General features: G+C 28.5%; 1 protein-coding gene across 2 annotated transcripts; it reads left to right on the top strand.

Moving 5' to 3' along the window:
* The first annotated feature begins 6,159 nt into the window (after positions 1 to 6,159).
* Positions 6,160 to 15,466, top strand: LOC145197282 (mRNA cap guanine-N(7) methyltransferase-like). 2 transcript variants are annotated; one of them, XM_090067812.1, is made up of 9 exons: positions 6,160 to 6,385; positions 6,685 to 6,836; positions 7,438 to 7,592; positions 9,178 to 9,409; positions 9,704 to 9,885; positions 11,656 to 11,820; positions 12,134 to 12,245; positions 14,042 to 14,372; positions 14,770 to 15,466. In XM_090067812.1, exons 1-9 carry the CDS (start codon positions 6,211 to 6,213, stop codon positions 15,099 to 15,101), a joined length of 1,836 nt encoding a protein of 611 aa, XP_089923938.1. In that variant the 5' UTR covers positions 6,160 to 6,210; the 3' UTR covers positions 15,102 to 15,466. The 2 variants fall into 2 exon arrangements, with proteins under 2 accessions (XP_089923938.1, XP_089923939.1); XM_090067813.1 differs by lacking the exon at positions 6,685 to 6,836 and having other exon boundaries at positions 6,178 to 6,385.
* The last annotated feature ends 1,757 nt before the right edge of the window (positions 15,467 to 17,223 follow it).

Genomic DNA, 17,223 nt, shown 5'->3' with positions numbered 1-17,223 from the left:
ACTAAGTTTAGTGACATACAAGCCACATTTATCATAAGTCTAGTGCAGAAAGTGATTTATGTTATTTCCTTAGTTTGTAGCCATAGTAAGATAAAATTACATAATGAATTTAGACAAGAAATCTTATGAAGAAGTCATTTTCACTGAGCAGAAAACTAACTGTTCACTGGAATGAAAAACTTATGTTGGGTTTTACTGCACAAGAACACAAATACAAACTTTCATAATTGGTTTTTAGGAGGAGGGTAAAATAAGCTGCAGAGTATAAAAAATTTACATTATCCACGGGTAAGTTGTAGCCCAGAACAGTTTTTGATTGCATAAATCATGAAGAATGGAATATTGACCAATGTGTTGTAGCAATCTCCTTTGATACAGCATTATCAAACACAGGAAACAAGAACCAAACATGTGTTCTTAGAGTAGATGTTTAAGAAAGATCTTTCTAGGTTTCTTGTAGACACCATAATTTGGAGATCCATAGGTGCAGGAGCAGCATTTCAAGCAACTTTTACTGTATTTACATCTGGACCTAATGTACTACTTTTCATCTGCTTTTAATCTTATTAACCTGAAATTGATATTACACCAAATCCCTCAATCATTCTTTGAATTACACATAAAAAACAAAATGTTATTGTTGACTTTTGTCAAAGCTTGCACTGAAGCAAACAACCAAAAGATGGTTATTGAGAACAATTAGAATTATTTTTTATGTTTCTTGGCAAAGAATCTAATAGAGGAATTAATTTCATGTCATCTGATGCTATAAATCATTATTATTGGATGGTAAAGCTTATCTATTTTCTGAAAATGTCCATGATGGTAAAGCTTATCTACTCTCTGAAAATGTCCATGTTTAGTAAGTGATTTTGTTTAAATCAAGAGAGAATAGTTTGGAAGAAATCTGTATTTTTACTGTGACAATTTGTATAAAAGTTTGGTTTACAGCGTCACTACCCTAATGTGCTCCAAATAATGACTTCCAGCTGATAAAGGACTTGATATAATAAGAGGAACCAAATATTGTAAAAGCCACAGTAAGAAAGATGTTGGGATATTTATAGTATTTGTCAGATGATTTAGTAGGCTAAATATGTTTGGTAACACTGTCTTTACAAAAATAAAGTGTAAGATAGTCATGCAATGATTTTAAACTTTTTTGCCAAAATTTATATAAGGTTATATATATATACATATATATAAAATGTATTTTTATGATTATATATTGACATAAGAAGATACAAACTGTTAATTCTTTCATGTTAAATTTATACTCCACTTATTCTTACAGAAGTACAAAGTTGAATCATGTTGATATTTAACATTTTAATCAAAAATAATTAAAGTTAATTATTTACAACGGGAAATTTGTTAGTTTTATATTGGAATGAATTAAGATCGAGAGTGCATATTGATTTTTTTGCCAATGCAGACCATTTAGTCATAAAAATCTCAATGTATTTTTGAATTTAATTGGTAAAAGTTTAAGGATGAAAAAAAGCATTTGAACCTCCCTGATGATGATTTCTTTTGCTTTTTAAAAACTTCATTTAAGAAAATGATTATTATAATGCAACGAGTAGGGATGGCAATCCCGGGATTCCATACAAATTTTTGATCCCGTAATCCCGGGATATTTCACAAAAATTTCCTGGGATTTCGGGAATGTAATAAAAGAAAAATAAAGATAAATGGGGATTAAGTTATTAACTTATTTGTATATTATAAAGTGTCTAGTAAATATAATCTTTGATAAAATATTTATTTCATAGCTGTTTATTCTCTTTGCAAAGATTTAATTTCGAATTTTCGGCTTCATTTTAATTCTAAATCGTCGCAGAATTAAAGAGCTCTATCTGTTTTTTCATATTATAAGAATTTATTAATAAAAGTTTTATTTAACAATTTGTAATAGTAAAAAACAAAAAATTTAAAATGTTTGTAAATAATATTTCGGTTTAATTATGAAACATAAATATAAAAAGATTTATAGTTGAAATTATAAAAAACGACAGGAATAAAAACATGTCAACTAAGAAAAATTGTAAGTTAAGTTCTTACAACAAAAAATTTGATAGAACCCTACAACTCTTACGCGACGAAATCTGTGCGTGATTCTCAAAAATTTTTCAACAACGGTTTAAATTAATAAAGTTTTTAAAATACAGAAGGTTTTTTAAGAAAATAAGCTTTTTTTGCAGTTATTCAAAGTGGTAATCATTTTCACTGTAACAAATTTAGTTAGAATTATAGATCTGATAAAGAAACGTACGTTGAAATAATTAAAGAACTTTATAACTTTAAAAAAAATTGAACTTAAGTAAATATCATGATGAACTACGCTGAATTCAATAGCACAAATCTGATATGGAGACATTTCTTAAGGGGAACTGATGAAACAGCCGTGTGAAAAGTTAGTACATGCAAAAAGATAGTGAAATTTGATGGTGGTTCAACAAAAGGTCTACATTCCCATTTACTCTCTAAACATAAACTTAAAGTAACATTGCAATCGCAAGTACCAAGTTTATCCACGAGAGCTTCAAATTCAAAAGATTTAGAAGAAGAACATCAAAATAAAAAACCGATAATCACGAACTATTTTTCAACAACATCAAAAAAAGAGGAAAATCTATCTGAAGTGTTGGCGCGTATGGCAGAAAAAGATGGTATATCATTTAGTACGATTTGTAATTCCATTGATATATGAGCCGAGTTAGTTGCACGAGGATATAAAAATGTCCCAAAATCACGTAATACTATCAGAAAAATGGTGTTAGACTACTACGAGCAGATTAAAAAGCAAGTTATAAAGGAAATAATTTGTCAGATATCAAGAGGCTCTAAATTTTCCTTAACACTTGATGAGTGGACTTCTTTTGGAAACTGCAGACATATGAATGTGAATGTACATGAGTTGAAAAGCTATTGGAACTTAGGTTTGATTCGCATTTTAGGGTCTATGCTAGCAGAAAAGTGTGTTTCACTTCTAAAAGAAAGACTCCACAACTTTAAAATAAACCTTGAGGAAGATATCATTGGTATTACGACTGATGGTCCAAGTGTTATGAAGAAACTTGGAAAAATTCAAGAAATTGATCAACAATTACGCTTTGCCCACGCTCTACAACTGGCAGTTATTTCAGTTCTTTACAAAAAAGACGTCAGTCACTTGAAAGTTGATGAAAGTTTAGATGATGAGAACACTGCTTTTGCAAATTTAGATAAAAAAGATGATGATTACAATAGTGAATATGTTTATGAAGAGGAAGATTGTACTCGAGATTCAAACAATTCATTGTTAACTAATGAAACATCCGAGGTTACAATTAAACATCAAATTATAGGACCTATTACAAACAAAGTCAAGAAAACTGTAAACGTGTTTAAAAGGTCCCCAACAAAAAATGAAAATTATTTACAAAAGTACGTAAAAACTGAGTTTGGAAAGGTCATCCATTTAATCATGGATTGCAAAACCTGATGGAGCAGTTTGTTGCTTATGCTTGAAAGATTTGACAAGTTAAAATATTGTGTTAAAAAGACATTTCTAGATTTAGAATTGGATTCCAATTTTGATAATTCAATTAAGATGAACGAAAACGAATATTGAACCATATCAGATTTAGTGGTACTTTTAAATCCTGTTAAAGCAACTGTGGAAGCACTTTATCGACGAGACGCAACATTAATTACAGCTGACATTGCATTAGAGTTTATGTTGACCAAAAAAAAAACAACAACAATTCGAAATTGGAAAACAATTGTATGCCGCTTTGAGTCATCGAATTAAAGAGAGGAGAACACCATAAAGCAGCATAGTTTATTATCTTCATAATGGCCAGGTTACTTCATCGAAAATCCCAGATGTTTTTGTACCAAATACAAGTGCCCAAAATAAAAAAATTACAATAAACCTAATAAAGCGTCCAAGCTCGGCAAATATAATTACATCAGCAGACGTGAACAGTGATAGTGATGCTCAAATGAGCGAGACTTTATCAAGCAAGGAGTGTGAAAATAAAATCAAAACTGTTAGTAAAGAATTAAATGAAGTTATGGAAAAAGGATTGGCAGCAACACAAACACTACCTATAAGCGTGGAAAGGATAACTTCTAAAGTTGAAAGAGAAATGTCGATATTTGATATTGGTGTCACAAGAGGTAATCATCTTCAAAAAGCATATGATTATATACTATCTATACGGCCAACAAGTGTTGGAGTCCGAACGAGCATTCTCAGCGGTTGGGTTTTTATACTCAAAAAATCGAACGCGGTTAAACGACGAAATGATTGATGCTTTCATTTTTTTAAGGTGGTACTTTCAAAAATGAATATAATTCATGTATACTCATGTATATTCATATTTTTTTTACTTATATTGTGTTATCTTTTCAATGCATTGTTTTATAATTTAAATTACTTAAGCTAATTAGTAAATGAACTATTTATATTTTAGTTAACTAAAAAATGAAAAATGATTAAATTATTGAGAATATAATTGTACTATCAACAAATTAATCATTTTTCAGTGTTTAATGAGTACTTAAAAATTTGTTCTTTACATGCTTCACCGCCAATAATTTTTTCCGCTTCCTAATTAATCCCGGGATTTCCCATGGATAAATATCTCAATCCCGAAATCCTGGGATTGAGAATGTCCGGGATTTTGCCATCCCTAGCAACGAGTTCCAAAGCAAAAAAAAAGTTGGGAAGACATTATAATAGTAAAACATTTTATAATAACTAAGAATTATCATTACGCTTAGGATGAGAACTGACTTTCTACTAAACTAATATGCGTAGGGTCGGCTATGGTTTCCACCAAAATTATAAACTAAATTACAAATGGTGGAACTATCAAAGCAAACAAGTTTTTAAAATAATAATTACGTTTGAAGAACAACAACCGTATCCATCATTGATTGATATTGCATCGAAGTAATATTTAATTCTTGCTAGAGGCTTTTTGATTTAAAAAAAAAACTCATGATAAGCATCAGAAATTCTTTTGTGTGCTTATTAGTTGACAGATTTCGTTCCCCAAATGCACTCAAAAAATGCAATATGAAATACTAATGAGCGTTTGGAAGATAAGGGATTGATTGACTTCGTTCAGGTCGTCCGACAATTTGCAAAAACTGCAAAAGATAAATATCAACTTAGGCAATTAATTTGAAAAACCGTTAAGTTTCGTAGCGTTCAAAGTAACAGGAATTGTGCGATAATAACTGATTGACAAGGAACATTTAGAATTTTAAAGACGTTTTACGGCTTTATCGAATGGGTTGTAAAAGTAAAAAAGCCTGAACTTTTTAAGGGAAGAAAAAACAAACAAACAAACAAAAAACACTATATTGTTGCAGTAGATAACCGCAAAATTTAGTCATTGTCAGAAGAATGGTACAATAAAGTTAAATATTCTATTGCAAGTAACATCTTCAGAGCTACAACAGTATGTTATTTTTTTTGGCTTTCAAAGGTCGATTCAACTCAAAGAATTCTGGTTAGAAGTTCAAATCGAAACAAAATTTTAATCGATGACTTTTGAAAAATACTGCACTATATGTTTACTGTTTTACTGAAAACATTTTGTTTTAGAGAAAATACTTTATACTGTTGTTCACTGATAATTTGTTCAATATTACCAAAGGTATTTCAGAGTGTTACAGGAAATTATATTTAAAGAATTGGATTCATTTTGAAGAATGCTCCATTTTTACAAGTAGGCATTCTTTCTATAAAAACATTTTTTAAGAGTTGCGTAGAACTAGTTTAAGTTATCACGAAAAACCTACGATTTTTATGTTAACTAGATGTCTAACTTCACAAAAATTCCGTAAGAAAAAGTGAAGCAAGTTTTTAAAGTTTTTAATGCCGATAGCCGTTTTATTCAAACTGACAATAATACATTTTTGCTTTGCTTTGATTTATCATTGCGTCCTTTCAGGCTTGCAAAAAAAACCTGGGCTGGCAAAAAATTTGCTTCACTGCGGAAGCACGAGTTAGATTTCTAATAAACATATCTCATTGCGAAAAACCACTGCCACAAGTGCGCGCTTACGCAACACCCACTAAAAAAACTGCGTTCTTTTTGTTCTATTTGGCGCCCTATGAAAAAAACCGTCAAAAATATTTTTTTATTTCTGAGTGGCATCAGCATAAAATATCACGTGACACTTATCACAATCTTGTGCGCGTTAAACATGGCCGAAACAGAAAATGAGTCTGAGAACATTGAAGATGTAGACATGGTCGAAAATTCTGCCTTATCAGAAAAAAAGGAAAATGAATCAGTTGTAGAAGATGAAGCAGTAAAGCAAGATGTATGTTTTTTAGAAGATGGTTGTGATCAAGAGGAGAAAAAAGAAGAAATTCAAGGTAAAAAAATTTATGATTTTTTTGAAGTCGTATGTTTAGAAAATTAAAAAAAAAGTAAAAACTTAGTAAGAGATAGCTTAGTAGTTGCAGCCATATACAACTATTTCCAGTTAAGAAGTATCTTCTTTTGCAAAGAAGACAAATAGCTAACTGCTCGCTAAAGCTAAAGTCATCTGGAAATAATGTGAATTCAAAAATGAAACTTGTATTTTTTTACATGTGCATAACTAGTTCTAATACTTAATCAGTTTTGTTCAAGAAATCTCTAGAATTTTCTATGTTACTTACTCATTTTATAGTTCTAAAGTCTGAAACTACTCCAGTCCCAGATGAAAAACCAAGTGAGACACCTACAGTAGAAGAGCATTCTGAATCAAAGGCTAATGAAGAACCAAAAGAAAATGGCTTGATCACAGAGGAAAAGCCAAAAGAAGAAAAAGAAGTTGCGAAGGTTTAGGCAAAAACACTATAGAAATGGCCTAATAACTGATTTCTCCGCTCTGCTTCATAACTAAGCATAGTTTTATAAGGAGTTGAAATAACACAAATGCCATTTTTGAACATTACAATTTTACAAAAGTAAAAATATGTTTTGTGCCAAAGTTCATTATAAAATTACAATATTGATGTAAATTTAGTTAAAATCAGCACATTTTAATGGAAACACTTTTGTTAGATAAATCTTAATACAAATACATTAAGTATACATCTGGAAATATTTCAAAATGAATCCTTATTTGATGAGACATTATCAAGCAGCCTAATAATTATATAATTATCTAAAGTTTTATTTTGAATTTTATATTTTTATCTTTAATTGACTTCATTGTCTTAGACAGCATCATTGCTGTCCCTAATTTAACCAACAACCAAAAAGTTTTAATCCATATTTTTACAAAAATGAAAATTACTTTTTTTCATAAATGATAAAATGGTTGTTTGTTATCCATTAAACTTGAAATTATTATGGACAAAAATTGTTTTGTGTTATTTCACATTTTTAGGCACATTACTATCTCTTTTGTATATCACATGTTGTTTTGATTTGTTAGGGAGATTCTATGGGAAACACAGTAGCTAAACATTACAATGATATACCTGCTGGTACCAAAGAATCTCGCAAAGAAAGTCGTATTTTTCATCTGAGAAACTTTAATAATTGGGTCAAAACAGTTATAATCACAGAATTTTTGGGCAAAATAAAAAGGTTTGGTATTGATCATCATTAACCAATCATTTAAGTTTTGCTTATATTTAATGTTCATTGATAGTATATATAGTTATTATTTAATTGAGGTTTTTTTCTTTTGTGTGCAGGTCTCAGAGTTCACCTCTTTAATCCTTTATTAGAATAGATCACTTTAAATTTGAAAATAATTTTTTTTTTCTGAGAAAAATGATTATTTTTTAAATATATAAAAATTTATTCTGAAAAGTCCTTTAAAATTGAAACTGAATAATACTAATGAGAATATATGTCTGTGTTAAGCTTTCCAGTTCTCTTTGCTATATAAATCCTCTTAATTCTACAATGTTTAAGTTTTGTCTAGCAAGTAGCAATTTCACCATTATTTATTTTGTTGTTATCAGTTTTTATCCACCACTTAAGTTTTTAATTATCCCTGTTATTCTTTTTAATTAGGTAAATTTTACCAGCAATTCTCACATTTTTCTATTACTGCTAATATTAATATATCTTTGCCACCTTTCTCCTTTTGTTCCTTAGCTTCTAATTCCACATGGCTTCAGTATTCAAAATTACTTCCATTTCTGTTTTCTAAGTTGCAAAGCATTTGAAAATAGAATCTAAAGCACCTTCAGTTGTATATGTATAATTGCTTTGTTTCTTTAAATCCTTTTACTCCTTTTGTTGCAAATTTTTGTGACAACTTGTTGTGGAGTATTTGATAATAGTTGTTGAATGTTTGATTGCACTCGTTTACAAAATATTTTTGTTTGATTCTCTTCCTTATTTTTTCTCACAGCAAGTTTGTTGCTAATGTAAATTTTTGTTGCTATTCTAAATGTTACTTTATGTTCTGTTAAATATTTAAGCTAGGTAATATTGAAATGAAAATGAAAAAATGTTTGTGTTACAATATCAATCCCTCCTTATGCAAATTTAGTTTGCATAAGGAGGGATTAATTAAACAGTTGTTAATAATCTGATTAACAAATCATTATTATTTGCTTTTACTTTTTATAAATCTTCATAACTATTATAATAATGTATATAGCTATTAAACTGTATATAGCTTATAATTGTTAACAAATTATCTAACAATTTAAATTGTTCAAAATGTTTGTTTGTTTTTTTGAAATTGCAGCTTTTTACAAAAAAAAAACTAAACCAACTAATGTAAGAATTTTTGATATTTTTTTTTTTGAAGTTTATATTTTGAAGGCTATTTATTTCAAAACAAAAGCTTTAAATTTTTAAATTTATTGTGGATTACCAAAAATAAATCAAAAACTTCATGCAACACATTACATCTAAGTAGTCTTTAATGGAAAGTTTAAAAATTTGACTACATTTACCATGATGTTTCACATATAAATTTGTACTGCAATCTTATTATATAACATCTCATACTACCTAGTAATGGCAAATGTATCACAAGAGTAGTATAGTGTAATGGTTAAAAAAGAAAAACTTTGTAAATAATTTAAAAATCATAGGAGAAATTTTTTTCAGAATTATAAGCTGAATAAGGTATAATGCTGGAAAATTTTTTTATATATATATTTTTCATACAATATAGAAGAGTTAATCTTTTTATTCTAATTTATAGAAGAAAACGTTTGGCTGATGAAATTAATGTACTAGATTTGGCATGTGGTAAGGGTGGTGATTTATTAAAGTGGCAAAAAGCCAATGTTGATCATGTCATTATGGCAGATATTGCTTCCACATCAATAGAGCAATGCAAAGAAAGATATAGTAAGCTAGAAAAAGAATCACGTAGCCGTCATTCTAGAGAACGTTTATTTACAACTGAGTTTTATGCTGTTGATTGCACTAAAGTATTAAATTCTGTTTATAACTTTTATTTCTCTTTTTTCATCAAAGATATTAAGTTTCATTAATGTCATATACTTATAAATTAATTTTTAAAAAAGTAACATCTTTCCAAAAAATTTATTTACATCTATGAAAGAAGTGTAAATAATTTTTTTGTTAAATGTTGCTAAAAAATAAAAAAAAGTGTTAAAAATGTTTGAATAAAGTACACAAAAGAGTTTGATTTCTGTACTTTTTTTTTTTTTTTTTTTAATATATTTTTTTGAGATATTATAATTTGCTAAATTAATTTTAAGGAAAATTTAAGTGAGAGATTCAAGAATCCTGATATCAGACTTGATTTAACAAGTTGTCAATTTGCTTTACATTACTCCTTTGAAACATATTCACAAGCAGAACTGATGTTTAAAAATGCTTGTAAAAACCTTCGCACTGGAGGTTATTTTATTGGAACAACTCCAGATGCTCACAAGTTGGTGTAAGTTAAATTTTATGTATATTTTAAAAATAAACTTTTGTATATAGTAAGGGTTTAAATAAAATTTGTATTCAATTCTAGGATTCTTTTCAAACTTTTGGTAACTTAATTCATTTTGTTTATAGCGGGGAATGATACAATCATCATTACAAAACTTTAAATTATTTATAAATAATTGTATCATTTTTTCCCATAGTTTTATTCAATAGTTTATAAATCTAAATCTTTTTTCGTCACATTGATTTTCTACTATATATTTTACTAAGTTTTATAGTTTTCTAAGGAATTTTTCACAGGGGTTACCACACCAATTAATTACAAACAAAGTATTGTTTGCTTGTACAAACTTGTACAGTAAACACTATCTCTGCTATAAATGCATTACTATATTCTTTTATCAAATCTTTGTAATTTAGATGAGTTTCTTTCTCAATCAGCTAATATTTGTATAAAATTTGTTTTGAATAATTGCGAGTAAAAAGAAAATAGGACTTATTAAACGCACACTTAGTGGTTTAAAAAAAAAGCAAATCCTATATATTTGATTTTGTTTGATTGCCCTGGTCAATTGTTTTGTACAAAATTGCTATAAGACTGCAACTACAAAGGGATCAACTATTTGTTTATACCTATTTTAGGTTTGTTTTTTACATTTCTATTGTTAACTTGATGAGCCGTTTGTGTCTAACAAAACACTCTCAAACTTTTTCAATTTTTATTTTAATGTTTCTATTTGTTTATTAACTTGCTTCTAACCATAACTGTCAAATGGATTGTTTGACTTCAGTTGGGTGATAAAAGTAAAGCTATCTCACTTTTCTATAAATATAAGTACAAATATTAAACAAGTGTATAAATATAAGTATAAAAGTATAGTTTTTTAGATACTGAGGGAACTTTTTTTAAACTAATATTTCTTTTAAGAAATGTTTCAGAACATTGGGTGACCTAATTGCCATTTTAGTGAAACCTTTTTTTAGCTAATTTGAAATCTTTGCAATTTATTATTAATATATATTTTGCATTTTACCTCTTTACATGGATTTCTTTCAAGTTATTACCAAAAACTTATTTCAAAAATTTGTAAGTTAGAATAATTCCTCCAATAAGTTTAACTAGTTTATTGACTGATAAAACAATGTTTAAAGAGCTTTACACATATAAACTTATATATGATTAAGAAGTCAATAAGCATGAGGTAACCTTTTTTCTTACAGTTAGTTGTACTGGTAAACAAGGCTTTTTTAATCAACAATCTGAAAAATCACCCTGATTTTTCTGCTGCATTTTATTCATTTAAAATTTTATTAAAGAAGAATTCAATGATCTGATATAAAACTTGTATTTTCTAAATTTTATTTTTTAAAATTTAAAAAAAAAAATTAAAAAAGGATAGCATGAGTAAACATAAATTGAAGAATTTTAAAGAGAATTTAACTTCCAGTACAAAAATAGTCAATGAGTTTACAAGTTCTTTGAATTTTTACCTATTTCTGTGTATGCCATCAAAATTTTCAAACATCAATTTTGAACATTTAACAACCATATACCATTCCTCCCTTTAAACAATGTTGTGAAAGATTAATTCAAAATCTAGTTTAAACTAGTGAGCTTAAATATGTAACTTTATTTTCTTAAAAATTTAAGTTCAATGAAACATCATGTAATAAAATGTTTACATTTCTTTAATATTATGTTAATATATTTTTATGCTTTTTTATATTTTGTTCTTTAAAAATTCTATCATTTTTAACTTTTGTCTTTAATCAGAAAGCATATTAAATCAACGGAAGGCGATTCATTTGGTAACTCAGTATACAGCATCAAACCAGATTCTAAGGAAAATTTTCCACTGTTTGGATGTAAATACATGTTCCATTTAGAAGATGTTGTTGAGTGTCCAGAATTTCTTGTCTATTTCCCTGCCCTTGAGAAGTAAGTTACATACATTCAAATAACAGTTGAAATATGCTACTCTAACTAATCTTATTGTATATAAGTTGTAGTTAAGTTAGGTGTAATTGTATGTAAGTTGGTGTAATTAGCATCACAAAGATTTTTGAATGGTTTAGAGCTCATTTAAAAACTAGAAAGTAAATAAGTAAAAATATGGGCAACAAAAATTCTGTATTATGATATAAAATGTCAGATGTGGTAGAAATAAAATATTATTTTTGAATTTTATTGAAATCAAGTTATGGAAGTGGTTAAATTATTGTTAAATATGTTACTATTGTTATTACCATAGAATTGGTGCTAAGTATAACATGAAACTGGTTTGGAAAAAGAGTTTTCATGAGTTGTTCAAGGAGCATGAACACGAATACTTAAGTTTGCTATCCAAGATGAGTGCTCTTGAGGTATTACTTCAATTTTAATTTTTGATTGACAAAGAAACAATTTTTAATTACTTTTTTTTTTTTTAGAGTTAAATGAGGTTTTATTTAATTGTAAACCTTTTAGTAGTTTTTTTTTTTAATTCTCTTTTAACTTTTATTAGTGAAAGCAATTTGTTTAAATGAATTAAGTTAAAAATGTTAAAAAAGAAAATTTTAAGCTGCTTCTAGTTTAAAGTTTCTGAGAAAAAAAGTCTGCTATTCTTTCGAAGGATCTAAAAACGTAAAAAGAATTTAATTTTTTTAAAAAAGTAATAGTTTGGCATTGCTCCTCAAACCGAAACTTTATAAATTGAGGATAGTTTCCAAAATTTAATTTGAAGCAATGAACTACTTAGGTCGTTAGAAAAGTTCGTAGAACTCCCCTCTAAAAAAAAAAAAAGAAGAGTTTTTTTTAATTTTGTTTTATCAAATGTTCAAAATAATGTCCATCGTTATCTATACAAAGTTGCATCCTTTCAAGCCATTTGTCAAACGTTTTTTTATACTCTTCTTTGGGTATACTTTGAAGTAGCTTCGTTATGCGAGTTTTTTGACTTTCGACGTCAGTATCATCATCAAGATTTTTTTTTATCAAGTCGAATAGCCAATAATCGGATGGAGCTAAGTTTGGTGAGTATGGTGGGTGGCGAATTATTGTAATTCCAGCTTGGTTTAGACAATTTGTGACGGTTTCAGTCACATGGGGTCGAGCGTTATCATGGAGAAATTTGAAATTTTGAGTGCCTGTTTTAGGTCTTTGCTTATTTATTTCGCATATAAGAGGTTTCAAACAATTTTTTATATAATATTCGCTAGTAATGGTGTCTCCCTTTTCAACATAACCCAAATGAACAACACCTGTTGTTTTGAAGAAGATGTAGAACATGTTTTTCGGCTGAAACCTGTCGCATCTTACTATAGTTCTTGGACTTTCACCTTCACCGACCCAACTAGCGTTAGCCGATTGTGTCCAACTTGTCTCAAATAAAACCATGACTCATTCCCTGTAATAATATCACATAGTCTCCATGGACCGTTTCTGAAAAGAGCTAAATTTTCCTTACATGCCTCAACTCTATTCTTGCGATTTTGATCGGTTAACTCTTGGGGTATCCAACGTGATGTTAATTTTCTTTTTTTAAGTGCGTTGTGAATGATTTCGTTGATTGTAAAGCGATTAATCGATGTCAGGGCTTCAATTATATCATGTGTTGCATGAGGATTTTCTTCAATAATGGCTCGCACACGTTCAATATTCTCAGCTGTATACGTGGTTTGAGGGTGCCCTGAGAGAGGATCATCTTCGAGACTCTCTCTACCATCTTTAAATAAAGTAGCCCACTTGGCAACTGTACTATATTTTGGAGCTTGGTCACCATGAACTAAAACCAACTCATCGGTTATGGCTTGTGCTGAAACTCCAAGTAGAGCACGGGTTTTAATATATGCTCGATATTCAAATTTATCCATTTTTAAATTTTTTCTTGAAAACGTATATAGTAAAATTTAAATAACTTTTATAATAAACATTCAAAATACTTCAACAAGTACTTTAAATGTTCATAATTAAACGCAGTTTAAAATGATATATAAATATTTAATTATTTCCTGTCTCATTGTATCTTTATAGATGAAGTTCTACGAACTTTCCTAACGACCTAAGTATTTGAATAAGAAAAGAATAAGAATAGAAAAAGTTCAGATTTTTACTTTTATTAACTCATATTTTAAAAGTTTTATCTTAAAAGTTAATTAAAAGTCTTTACTTAAAAATTCAGGTTTATCCTGCTCCTTCAAATAAGCAGTTAGTGACAGATGATATTGGACAGTATAAAAATGCTTCAGAGTATATGGATAGGAAAGCAACTAAAAATATGCGAGTTGGTACTCTTTCTGCTGATGAGTGGGAAGCTGCTGGTCTCTATCTTGCATTCGCTTTTGAGAAGGTTGAACCACCTCGGGTACCAAGGTCCAGTGACCGTAGTGATGATAGAAAAAGACATCGTGATGCAAGTCGAGATAGTGTTAAAAGCAGAGAAAGTAGTCGAAGTAGCAGGTCAAAAGATAAAAGAAAATCTGACAGTTCAAACCCAAAAAGATCCAGAAGAGGTAAAGTTAATTTTTTTTTTTTTTTTTAAGTTTAAGGGTCTTATTTCCACAAATTGCTTTATATATAACTTTATTGATCCATGACTTACTTTATTATACAGCTAAACATGTTAACATGCACATGCCAAATCAAACAGGATAGTTTTTTAAAAAATTGAGTTTTTGATTTTAAAATCAGAATTCATAAAAATGGCACAATGATATCCAATATAGCGCATTTGTAAAAGTTACAGGCTTGCTGTGATTATTAACTGCCCTAGCCTGTTAGATTTAGTCTATGTGTGCATGTGAGGCCATGATTGTATGTGTAGTATAGTAGACAATGATTGATCAGATAAAAATTTCTTTAAAGTCATAAACCAGTAAAAAATTTGGAATTTCTATATAAAATTTTAAGATAATGAAGCAGAAGTTTACGAAATCAAAGACGAGATACAGATTGATGATGAATCAGCTGACGACAAACCATTAACAGTTGAGAACGTGGCTGATGAGATGAAAAGTGAAATATCTAATGCTGATAAAGCAGTCGAAATCACAACAGAAACTACTCCAGTTAAAGCTGATCAAGAAAATATTGTTTCAACTGAACCTGTGATTAGTCACAATAGTGAAGAAGATGGCATACCTAAAACCGATTTAACCCAATCGGAAATTCAAAACGAAACAGCTGAAGTTGAGGACGGAAATGAGGTAACAGAGGAGCTGAATGAGGAAGTAGCGCATTAAATATAGCTGCTACTTGTATATATTACGAAGCCATCAGCTTATGTAGCTTTATACCTTCGCCCGGACAGCATGCAATTAAATCGGAGGAGTCGTTTTTAAGTGTGTAGGCTCCGTCCCTGTTTAGAAATGTGTATAAACTTGCCGATTTTGGGAGAATTTTAAATTTGTGTTGTCTTTTTGTTTTTTCCGTTCGTTTGTTCTCCCGAAAAAGTTTATTGGAATGAAATTTTGCGCAAAGTAAAACTTTGGCAAAAAAAGCTGATAGTTTTTTGCTGGTCTGGTGTAAAACGGTCTAAAAATATCGCTTTTATTTTTAAGTGAACTTGTTTAACTTTGTGATAAAAAAAAACTACCCAAGTGGGATATGTTGGTTTTGTTTTTTTGTTTTTTAATTTTTTTTTTTTTTTTTGTTTTTTTGTTTTTTTTTTTATTATAGGAAGTTAGAATATTTAAAAAAGGTTTGAGCTGCACATCTCGTACATAATTCGTAATATAAAATCAAGAGTAAATAAAAATCCTATTAAAATCCTACCTCGAGATATTATTTCTACAAACCAACAATTTCAACCAGCGGTTCGAATACGATTTTAACCGTAAAAAATCCTCACCAAAAATTTATCATTTAATTTAACCGAACCGTTATAACCGTTATTTGAGAAGTTATGATCTTAATTAAAAAAGCTTATTTCGAATAAAACAAATATCAATTATAATGTTTTACTGTTGAGATTTTTTTTTTTTTCTTTTTTTCTTGCACGTTTTTTATAGAGAGAATATCACTTTTTAGATTGTAACTGATGCAACTCAAACAAATAAACTGGCAATTAAATGCCACATAATTAAATATTTATGTTTCTGCTCTCCTCAACACTAGACAAATTTAGTACGTTTTGGTTGCAAAGTTGGTTACTGCAAAATTTTCAAGTGGATATTATTAAGGACTAATAACAGACTTAGCTATGAAGAGAACGAATTATTTGGTGTACATCCTATTGAGAAAATCAACTTTTAGGGCAAATATTTTCCCCTACAGCATAGGAAATTTTTTTTTTTTAGTTTTTTAAACAAAAATAAAATCCATTGATTGATTTCAAATCTCAAAGTTTAAAAAAAAAATTGGTATTCAGGAGAGAAAAGTTTTTAACAAAATTTTTTATTAAGCTTATTATCTTATTATTATTTCACTTTTAGCATTGACTAACATACAATGTACACCTTATAAACGTTGAGGATTATTTCTCATCTCGAAAGATTTGTTTGTTGTGAGAAAAACTCATTTCGAAAGATTATTTTGTTTGTTGTGAGAAAAAATGTTTAAAATGTACTCTGCTGAAACCAGGAACTCTTTTGCAAAATCTTGTTCGTATTTATGCCAACAGTAACTTCAACTCAGAAGTACAGGTTTTTTAGCCCTACAGGTTTTTGTTTCAACAGCAAAGTTTATCTCTGTCAAGAAAGGAGAATCTTTTTTTATAGTTTCTTTAGAGAAGAGTTTGCTCACATCTGAGAGAATTAGATTACTTCTGATTTAAGAGTAAATATATATATTCCATATTAATCCAATAAAAAAATTCGGGTAAATATAGGTATATAAAGTTAGATATATAGGTTTTGTGTATGAATATATATATATATATATATATATATATATATATATATATATATATATATATATATATATATATATTCATACACAAAAATCTGATTTGAACTTGCATTTTTTGTAAGGCATATACATATCAAATAACTTTATTAATACAGAAAAATTTATGTCTTAGGATCTACAAATAAACCTTTTTTTCTCTGAATTTGTTATTTTCATAGATTCATTAAATATATTTGGTAAATTCCCATAATTTTATTTTCCAAGTTAAAAACCTCGTAAAAAGAAATTTTTACAATAGACTTTTTCAGGAATAAAACAGGTGGTACCATAAAACATTTGAATAGTAAAATGTTATAAAAACAAAATCTTAAATGCTGATGATAGTTTAGAATAGGATTTTTTTTTTTTTTTTTTTTTTTTTTTAAAAAAATGGTGCTCTGAAGAAAAATACCCTAAAAACGAAAGTATGGGATTGTCAACAGGTGGTACTGCATTGAGTATACAGATCTAAAAGAA

This window comes from Hydra viridissima, unplaced genomic scaffold (genome assembly GCF_058129835.1).
Source record: "Hydra viridissima isolate aposymbiotic clone 2 unplaced genomic scaffold, HvirCarnegie_v1 scaffold_12, whole genome shotgun sequence".
NCBI lineage: Eukaryota > Metazoa > Cnidaria > Hydrozoa > Anthoathecata > Hydridae > Hydra > Hydra viridissima.
The sequence above is the reverse complement of the archived record's forward strand: the minus strand, read 5'-3'. Positions and strand labels throughout refer to the sequence as shown.